Consider the following 10,663-nt stretch of genomic DNA (forward strand, 5'->3'; position numbering starts at 1 on the left):
TGCATTCCCTTTTGGATTTGAATGCTGATGTGAGCATTGCAGCGGGTGTATGAGCACGGGCACAAGTGAGAAAATGTGGCGAACGTGTGCTCGTCGCCTCAGCTGTTCCTCTGTTGTAATTATTTGAGGGGGTCGGGTGCTGACCCGGCACACAAGCACTCATCCCCCGCTCAGTGGGCTCCGCCGGGCCTTCAGAGACCCAGGCATCCACATCTGGATACGCTTACTGCCACTCACTTTTCCATAGACACCGACAGAAATACACTTTATACTGTAAATTACCCTGGAAGACATTTTAGCTCCACCAATTGTGAATCATCAGAAGTGCATGAAGAATGTGAAGCCGAAAGCCACCCTTTAAAGTAGAATATTACAATATACATGCGTAAGATTCTGAATATGAAAGAGAAATCCAAAGCACATACTGGTCTCAGCTCTTTCTTACTGGGATAGATTCTGGCCTCGCTCCACCACAGATGGAGGAGTCTGAATAGGAGGAGACGGTGTTTACCATCTTGCCACCCTTCCTCTTAGCTTCCCAGCTTTGCGAACCAACATGTACAGTGTAGTGTGTGTGTGTGTGTGTGTGTGTGTGTGTGTGTGTGTGTGTGTGTGTGTGTGTGTGTGTGTGGGTGGGTGGCTCCACCTGCGTTTGTTTTCGGTCAGGGATGTGACTTTGTGTGAGTGATGGAGAAACTGTTCTGTGTCGCCCGCCACCCTACCCCCTCAAATACAGAATGATGATGGAGGCCACTGCTGTCTGGTCAACAAGTGGAGCACCTTCCTGAAGGCCCGGCTCATCTGCTCAGTGCCAGGGGCCGACGGCATGGAGACGCACTTCGATGAGCTCCGTGAGTACAAGCCTTTACTCCTGCAAACTGAGACTGTGCTGTGGTTCCTTTTCCTGTTTTCAGTAGAAGTGCTGATCTATGGGTTACTTGGTGTGGGTTGGGGCGGTTGTATAGACATTGTTGTCAATCAAGTATGCTGTCAGCCCTGTGACGTCTTTTCCCTCTGCGTCACTGCTCGTTTGTCAGATTCACATCCAGCCCTGCTACTATTTATTGTTTTTATCTTTTATTCTGCATCATATTTTCTCTACTCGATCGAGCCATTATTTGGTCTGCAAAAAGTCAAATTGCTTGCTTTATATGACGCAAACACAAATATATTCACGAAGGAATCATCAAAGTTTTAACCGTTATCATTTTTTTTATTCTTCAAGAACCTATGTTACATCCTGAGCTTTTCTTGAGAGAAACTAAATATTCTCTGTGCAGTTAATCATTTTGACAGTACGTATTGAATGGCAAAGAAAAAAGACAAAAATGACATGACTGGATTTATTTCAGACATATTCATTTTCAGGCTCCTGTCATGTATGATCACATCTGATATATTAAGTCGAGAATACTCGACTCAGACTGCAGGGTCTGTTTCTACTGAAGCACCTGCCAAGAGTGCACACACACACACACACACACACACACACACACACACCATAGCTCCTTCCTCGGCCCATATGGCAGCCCACTCCCATCCCATGGACCATAAAGCGTACTGTAATGAGAATGACACACATACTCCCACCACTGGAGTTGTCTCTTTCTTTGAAGACGTCTTAAACAAAAGTGTCTGTTTTTTTGTGTGCGTAGAAGAGGGTGGCCCGGTGGCGTGCAGATCAGATAGCGTAGCAGGAATGTCTGTGAGTGTGAGACTATTAGCCTCTCCAGGGAAGCTCTTTCCCTTTCTGTCTCACTGGTTTAAAATAGAGCCAAATAGTGATAGGGGACTGATGCGTGAGACAACTGTTGCTCTTGAACTAATCTCAAGAATGAAAAGTGCCATGCCTGTTGAATCTGATGATACTTTTGTGTGTGTGCGTGTGTGTGTGTGTGTTTTGAAGTCTTAATGTCCTGACACACCTTGCTTTTATCTCAAACTGACTACTGTTTTAAGATGATTTGTTTTTCCCTGTGACATTTATTTTATCCTGCTTTAAACAACTGAAAAAGGGACAGGCTTAAAAAAGATTTTTTGTGTATGTGGCCAAACGATCTGAGTGTGAATGGGCTGACTTTGCCTTCACGAATGAGGGATTCTGTCTTTACTGGCCGGGTCAGTGTTGCCATGGGCGTGCTGTGAAGAGTGGTTTTTGTGACAGAGTTGGAGAGGCGTCAGTGTTTGGCACTGTTGGGGATTTTGCGGGTAGTGCTTGAGTAATGCTGTATACTGTATGTACTGCTATGTATGGACTAAGGCGGGCTGCTGAAGGACCAAGGACAGGCATGACAGGGTGGAGATGCCCATAGCGAAGATGGCACATGTCAGTTTGCAGAGCAGCCATTTCTCCTAAGGACTCCTGGAAGGGACAGTAGGCTACATTTGAAATGATTAAATTTCATGCTAATGGCTTCACATGTCTAGCTTAAGAGTTTGTGTGTAGAGGGGATTTTAAGATTTCTTAAGGTCAAATTGGTCTTTAGCTGTTCCACGTTGAATGCACATTGGATGTTAGTCATTGAAGGAGCCGTTAGACCCTTTGAGAAGAAGATTGATACCACTCTAATGACTGCACATTCAATATAAAGCTACTGCCTGGAGAGCGTTAGCTTAGCTCACCTTAGCTTAAAGACTTCAGACAGGGGAAGCAGCTCGCTTGGCCAAATATAACAAGATTAACCCACCAGCACGTCTAAAGTTCACTAATTAACACGTCATGGATTATTTAATCTCTGCCAATGTCAATGTGTGCCAAGCTTTCAGTGCCAATAACTACTGTAGGATATGCCTGCATAAACGTCTCTGCAAACCCACAAATGTTATTTTCTACACACTTGTTGGAATTTTAAGGTGCTGAAAAGGCTAATGCTAAGGAGGACAGTGCTATGCTAGCTATTTCACCCCATTTCCTGTATTTATGCTAAGCTAACTGGCTGCTGGCTTTAGATTCATATTGACCATACAGATATATGAGTAGTATCAATCTTCTAGTCAAGCTCTTGGCAAAAAAAGCTTATAGGCATCTTTCCCAAAATGTTGAACTTCTTTTTGAATCTACATACATATGTCAAGTCGTAAGGAGGCACTATAGACGCATTAAACAGCACAGCCAGTTCAGAAAGATCACTTAGCCATGCTCCAGTAAATAGAGTCATGAAAGGTTCCCCCTTTCTTTAAGAGTTTTAATCAAATGACTCTACAAGTCATTACTGAAAAGTTTGTTGAATATCCAGACCGGCTGTATTCCTGGTGTTAAAGTTGTATGCAGAAAGGCATTATGGTAAAGCACACCTGAGACCTGGGGAGTTTTTACAGTTGGAATAAAGCACCATTGGCCCTACCTGAATGTCCCACAGTGATTTAAAACACATGTTAAAATGTTCTCCTTTTTTTTACTCAACAATATACAAGAATGAAAGCAGCTTGTGCATTTTAGATGTTAAACACTTTAAAACAAAGCTATAATCGGTAGCGTGAGAGCTTAAAAGGCAGCAAGAGAAAAACACCAAATGAAGAACAAATGAAAGCAGAAAATGAAATATCTTTTGAGGAAATGGGATGTATGGCAGCTGAGCTTTTATTGCCATTTAGACAGGAAAAAAGACTGTGGAATATGGAACCTTTTCTAGCTGTTATTACCACACAAGATCCCCTGGAGCTAGTCATCACTGCCCTGTCAGGATAGCTTTTATTGCAAAGCTACATAGCTCCTTTTTTCCATGTCTTCATGAAGGCTTGATCTGTTCTTAGTGACTATATACGTCCTCGATAGCTCTATCTTGGTCTCAATGGTACCTTGTCAGCATATACGCACACTTACGTGTTCTTGCGTGCAAATCTCTTATTTCTGCCGAACAACAGCTGTATGTCATGACAAGGATCATCTGTTGTGTGACACCCATAGCAGCCCGTCGTCCTGCTTCCATGCTAACCCATGACCGTTCCACTGCTCCGGCTGTGGCAGCTGTGAAAGATGGCATAGTGGTGTGTGTGTGTGTGTGCGTGTATGTGTGTGTGCATGTGTGTGTGTGTGTGTGTGACTTTGGGGAATTTTGTAGCTTCTGAGAAATAAGCACAATGTGCCTGCTATCTCTGAGCTTTATCCTTTTCTCCAGGAATGAGCTCAGGGCTGCAGACAGTCCCCAGAGGAAGGCTTCACTGAACAGACTCTCTAATGTGGACAGAACCAGAACCCAGCAGCTCAGATTCAAAGACAATGCTCATCCCCTCCATGTATCATTATATCTGCATAGCAGGCTGACAGCTAATTTCTCATGCTGGTCTATATGGGACTGCGAGTGCATAAATCTGAATCGGTGTACTTTTTCTTTTCTTTTTTCGCGTGGATCAGTTCTCCTTCTGTTTCCACACTTCACACAAGCTCTAATAGCTATATTTTTAGCTTGATCCCTCCGTCTCTCGCTTGTTGAGTCCCTCACCAATCGCGTCTTTCCTTCGCGGTCATTTCCTTGCGCAACTAGGTTGGGAGCGCGTTCTCAGTTTCTCGCCAAAGGCCCTCGTCCTATTGTTGCCGGTGAACATGCCTATTGGGACATGTATTTAGGTCAGGTACCGTACAGGGTAGAGACGTATCACCCATCACATGTTTAGCTCCTCTCCTGTGTTTCTATGGACCTCCCTTCAGTATCAACATAAAGGAACATCTAAAGCAGGAAGTGTCCAATGTCAGAACGTTCATAATTCGGAGACCTTCAAGAACTGGCTTCGCAGCATATGATGCAGCTGTCTTTTTGGAGAGAAGAGAGATTTCCTTTATGTTGAAATGTGGAAGACATGAGCTATGGACACAGGAAGAGGACTATCCCTGCACATCGTGTTTAAATTTTCCGTCTCCTCGGGGTGCAGTCTCAGGTGTTTCAGCAATCACGTCGCTCCTGGCGAGACTGCGGACAGATGGTTCACTGCTCTGCTGTTAAAAAGCGTTGCTCTGTGATTGGATTGCTTGGTTCAGGTGACGCGATGACGCCGCACAAGTTCCTGTTGTGAGATGTATCATCTTACCAATAAAACCTTCACTTTGCTAACTTTCCTGAGGCCATAGTTCAGTTTACTGTTGCACAAAGTCGATAGCTGTGGTTTTACACCTACTGTTTTCGTCTTCTGGATATGAGAATTGCAGGAGGGCTGTCTGGATAGAAGGGACTCACTTTTTATTTTATGTGATATGCATATATTATTTAGGTGCACAAAATGACCATGAATGTGATCTATATCTGGTTATAAAGGTGTTTTTCTATTTAATCTCAACAAGTAAAGCCTAATTGAGTCGGTAGCATGGCTGTAGAGTGTTGGTCTTGTTATGAACTATTGTGGCCAAGCTGATGGCATTAACTCACCCACATTCATGCAGATAAGCAGCACAATTATCACATTAACACCTGATCTTGACTCTTTTGATGCAATTATGGATTTCTGTGACTCTCACAGAAGCCTAAAGCCATAACAAAAGATCACACTTTGCTCATTATCCAAATCCAGATGTGGGTTCCAATGTGTTTTCAACAAAGATAAACTTTAAGCTTCTTTTGCGGTCATCACTCCTTCCGGGGAGGTGTAACCTAAAGGTCTCCTCTAGCTAAGAGAGGTTGGATTGACTGAAAGCTGTGTAAATATTAGTAAAGAAGAGTGCTTGTGCTGTGGAGCGTGATGTTTCCTTCACCCTGTCTGTTTGCACTGACATGATTTCTCTATACTCTCTCACAGGAGATGTTTACATCCAGCCAACACAGGACACAAAAAACCCTGTGATATACGGCGTCTTCTCTGTCTCTGGGTTAGTGTGCTATAACGAATACTGTATATGAACAACATCTGTAATAGGCTCTGTTTTAATATTGATTTATTTATTTATTTTTTTGCAAGATGCATCTTCCTGACCTTTCTCTGCCCTTCTTTTTCTGTGCACAGCTCCGTCTTCAAAGGCTCAGCGGTTTGTGTCTACTCCATGGCTGACATCCGCATGGTCTTCAACGGACCATTCGCCCACAAGGAGGGTCCCAATTACCAGTGGGTGGCCTACACCGGGAAGATCCCCTACCCTCGACCCGGCACTGTGAGTTTTCAAATTCACGCTGACCCCACACATGAACCCACAGCAAGCTGGCATAACATCAGCATTTTTTTTCTGACACGGACCTCAAATAGAAGCCATTTAAACATGTTGCAGGCATCCGCATCACAAAATGTGCTTTTTCTTATGTGATAATGTCCATTACCTTTCATGTGTTTTGAACACTTCTGTTTCTCTTTCAGTGCCCTGGAGGTACATTCACCCCGAACATGAAGTCCACGAAGGACTATCCAGATGAAGTGATTAACTTCATGAGGAATCACCCTGCCATGTACAACGCTGTGTACCCGATACACAAGCGCCCCCTGGTGGTTCGGACCAATGTGGACTACGAGTTCACCACCATCACTGTGGACCAAGTGACAGCTGCAGACGGCAACTATGAAGTGCTGTTCTTAGGAACTGGTGAGTGTTTTGTAACACAATTCATTTTTGTTTAGTAGAAATGAGGGAAAGAGACAAATATTATATTACATTACAGTTTTGTTAGGGGTTTTTTTTGCACGTGAAGTCAGTCTGAACCCATTACCCTTTGATCAGAGTCAGAAGGATGAATGACAGTGTCAGTGAGAAGCTGAATAATGAAGAAAGAAATCCCCCCCTCCATGGAAATAAATCCCATGTAAGTGGAGGGCTTGTCTCCCCTGCAATCATTTATCATTACAAGAAAAGCATTCTTCCCTTTTGTGCTCAAGTGGAAATTTAACCAATCAAAGGGTTTGTACCTCACTCTCTTCACATGACGTAAACAACAGGAGATTTGTACCTGGAGGGCAGGGGCGGATCAGCAGCAGGGGGAGAAAAGCAACAGGGGGTGGAGAAGAGAAGGAGGGGTGGGGGTGTACAGTTAGGACATCCATCACCTTAATCTTGCTCGCTGGTGTAAGAGAGATTATGTGTCTGTCTGCAGGCCTTGAACCTTTAATAAGGCCGAGTGTGACAGCAGCAGCCACCACACAGGATGCAGCCCTCACATATTGCATATGACGCCTCGGCACTGGCTCCTTTGTTCGTCTGTGCATTATGGGGGAAACCAATGGGGTTGTGTGTGCGATGGAGGGCCACTGTGGAGGAATGTTTGTCCTTTCAGCTGCTGTCAGAGGCGGCCATTCAGCCCTGCACTGGGGCTCAATGCAGGAGTCATAATAAATCTCAGGTGTCCTGCTCAGAGGAATGCCGAACTCTTTGCCAAAATCAAACATGTCGGGGAGGGCCAGGGGATGTCTTATGGCATCCACGTGAACAGCTCAAGGCGAGGCGGGGAGCGGAGGATGACAGAATGGGTTTGTCATGGTGGCGGCAGTGAATAAAGCTAAGTGGGACGGAGCCTCAACGTCATTGAGGAAAGATTAAATTGAAGAGAACCACAAAACAGAGGTGAAGAGTACAGTGGAGCCTGTTGATAGGAGGATTATCCCTTGTTGGAGGCTGCTGAGAGAATGAAATGGGGAATCCAAGAGGATGTTGACAGGCGTGTGGGGTGTGAGGTTGCAGGTATGTAGCTGACGGGTGTGTGTTGTGGTCCACAGACAAGGGAACAGTACAGAAAGTCATCGTTCTGCCCAGAGATGACCTGCAGACCGAGGAGCTGGTGCTTGAGGAGGTGGAGGTTTTCAAGGTGAGCTTCTGTGGATCTTTGTCCCACACTTTTATCTCTTCTTTCACAATGCAGCACATGGCCTTCTTTGCACATCCTATCTTTGGTTTCAAACCCACACCTTCCCCCTTTGTCATAAGTTCTTTGTCCTTTTTTTTTTTTGCTTATCCCTGTGTCCATACATATATATCTGTTTTCAAGAAAACACAACGTACTCACAATGCACTCTTTTCTCCATCAAGGTCCCTACTCCAATTACAACGATGAAGATCTCATCCAAAAGAGTAAGCATGTCTATGCAACTGATTTTCTTAACCTTTGCTCACATGAAGAGAAAATAGGCCATCTTCCAAAGAGAAAGGTCAAAGCTGTGCTTCACTGTCACTTCCCTTCATAATTCATAGTCAAGCTGTCTGTGGGAGACAATGAAGAGAGACATATGGGGAATACGCTTTAGGTGTATTGTTATCTTTCAGTGTGATTAAAATACGTGGCCTCTACTAAATGCTATGACGTCGTTCCACAGACAGAGAGGCTTCACACGGCCAGACCGCCAGATTCCAGATCTAGATAGAATTACGACGGCAGCCTGATAGATATGAGCTCACTATTCTCCCAGGTGATCCAGAGAGAGTTGGATAAGATTGTTCACTTATTTCATGACGTCCACCTGGGTCTGTGAAAGTCTTTGTATGGAAGCAAAAACAATGGCCAAAAAGATTTGACTTTCATAAGCCACTGAAGACAATATTTTTTAGGTTTTCACAGATGTATAAAGTACCAAAGCTTGATTGCATATCTCTGGCAACCTAGATGTTCGGGTCTAAATCTTTCTGTCTTAATTATTAGTGTCTGTACCGGATTTCTTTGACTTGACTTCCATTTTTACAGAACCAAATGGAGCTTCATAGCCGTTAAATGTAGTTTTTAAATACGGGGCGCTTGATTTTGTTGACCCTAAAATACAAAGTTAAACTAAAGACACTGAAACTTCTGCTCCACTCTGCTCCCAGGCAGCTGTCCTTCTTCTGTTCTTTATCACAGCGTCCTCTTGTGTATCACACCATTTTCCGTCCTCTTCTCTCACAACAGCAACAGCTGTATGTGTCATCTGCGACCGGGCTGACCCAGTTGGCTCTTCACCGGTGTGATGTGTACGGCGAGGCCTGTGCTGACTGCTGTCTCGCCAGAGACCCTTACTGCGCCTGGGACGGCAAGTCCTGCTCCCGTTACTCCGCCTCGCAGAAGAGGTGAGCGCCTCCAGCAGCGGCGGCATGAGCGGCACTAACTTCACAACTAACTGACTCACTTGGCTTTTCGAATGACGGCAACGTAGCGTGTTGTACATTCATCATAGTCTTTGGGTAAAGTGTGGTTTTACGCTCCACTAATAAATCATACACTCGTGGTAGTTTAAGTGTAACCAGCGAGTGATGTAAATGCACATGCTTGTAATAACGTAATTAGGCGGTGGTTTGCGGTTCCATCCATTAAAACGGGACATTTTAATGGCCGGTTAAATTGTTGAATGGCTTTGGATGGCTTGCGGTTGCTTTATTATTTTTTTTCTCTCCATATTCGGCAATACTGGTCTGACCCCTTTAGACGTAGCCGGCGGCAGGACGTCAAGTACGGGAACCCCATCCGGCAATGCCGAGGCTTCAACTCCAACAGTAAGACGCACAGTTTTTCTGCTATTGCTTTTATTTGTTTATTAATAACCTACGAAGGTGGGAAAAAGCGACACGTCCTATTACTGCTGCTCCGAACACTTCGAGGTTTTCATTGTTACGAGCTGTAATGACCGTATTCTGGCAGCTTTATGGTAATCAGTGACAGCTGTATAAAAGGACTTCGATTTGCCACAACTGAGGTCCTGGTTGTGAGGAGCTCATGGTAATGAGTGTTTTGGTTGCCATGGTGACCCCCTTCTCTCCCTGCCCCGCAGCCAATAAGAACACTCTGGAGATGGTGCAGTACGGCGTGGAGGGGAGCAGCACCTTCCTGGAGTGTCAGGCCCGCTCTCCACATGCTCTTCTCAAATGGCATCTGCAGAGAGATAACAGCGACCGCAGGAAAGAGGTGACACATTGTGTTTTTCTCAAAGAGTCTGCTTATATAAGTGTGTGTTTTTTTTTTTTGTGGGTTGTTTACTCAAAATTCATATTCGTGCAATAAAAAACACAATATGAACTTCCCAAACTCTACCGAGCCATTGCACGGATGAACGTGGAAAATGTGGGTTTGTTTTTCCCTGGACATTTCCGTATTGGGTGGGGCTCAGTATTTCTGTTCAGTTGAGATAATGAGGGGCAGATTTAAATGCAGTATGACACATTTCAGAAATGACCTCAGTGTCGTTCTTTTTCTGATTCCCTGTTAACAAGATATGGCAATTCAGGCTCTGATTGAAAGATGCCTGATTCCTCATACGGACCTCTGACTGTCCTCGGGCCCGAGGGAAGGACACATAAAGGGGAGTTGTGAAAAAAAAAAGCCCTCTGCTACGATATTCCCTGAGGCACTAGTTAAAGTTTTATTGTGAAGCTGTGAAGTGTTGCTGCCGCTCTTTTATTGACTATTCTGTTGGATGGTCTCTATTCCCACAGGCAGAGCCGACTTCTGCCTTGCTCTTTTCATTTTGAGCTGAAAAGCTGTTTCCTTGGTTTGGATGTACCTCAAGTTACTGTTTGATCCCATTAGAATTCATAGGTTTTTTTTAAGAATAGGGATGTAAACAAATACATCATTATATACAAACAGATACAAGTTTTTGTAGGATTATTCATTGCCCCACCCCTCCACTTCACTGACTTTTCACCTGAAGCCAGAGACATCATCCATACACTGGTATCAAAATCTTAGACGTCCTACTAGGATGGACATCCAAAAAATGTGTTTGAAAATCAAAATCAGTATAACTTCTGATCTTGATACAAGTTCGCAAAAATATAGTCAAATAGACGACGAGA

General features: G+C 44.3%; 1 protein-coding gene across 4 annotated transcripts in view; it reads left to right on the plus strand.

Moving 5' to 3' along the window:
- sema3fb (sema domain, immunoglobulin domain (Ig), short basic domain, secreted, (semaphorin) 3Fb) overlaps positions 1-10,663 on the plus strand; it is a 55,978-nt gene that overhangs the window by 42,051 nt on the left and 3,264 nt on the right. For 2 of the 4 annotated variants that reach the window (XM_068593877.1, XM_068593880.1), the window contains 9 exons: positions 737-851; positions 5,728-5,797; positions 5,932-6,076; positions 6,277-6,499; positions 7,624-7,712; positions 7,934-7,975; positions 8,784-8,941; positions 9,297-9,364; positions 9,640-9,773. In XM_068593877.1, the coding sequence (XP_068449978.1) occupies positions 737-851; positions 5,728-5,797; positions 5,932-6,076; positions 6,277-6,499; positions 7,624-7,712; positions 7,934-7,975; positions 8,784-8,941; positions 9,297-9,364; positions 9,640-9,773 (1,044 nt within the window). Of the gene's footprint in view, positions 1-736; positions 852-5,727; positions 5,798-5,931; positions 6,077-6,276; positions 6,500-7,623; positions 7,713-7,933; positions 7,976-8,783; positions 8,942-9,280; positions 9,365-9,639; positions 9,774-10,663 lie in introns of all 4 variants that reach the window. The other 2 variants (XM_068593876.1, XM_068593879.1) reach the window with 1 other exon arrangement.

This window comes from Clinocottus analis, unplaced genomic scaffold, assembly GCF_023055335.1.
Source record: "Clinocottus analis isolate CAN_PGR_092001 unplaced genomic scaffold, fCliAna1.0.p SCAF_3, whole genome shotgun sequence".
NCBI classification, from domain to species: Eukaryota; Metazoa; Chordata; class Actinopteri; order Perciformes; family Cottidae; genus Clinocottus; species Clinocottus analis.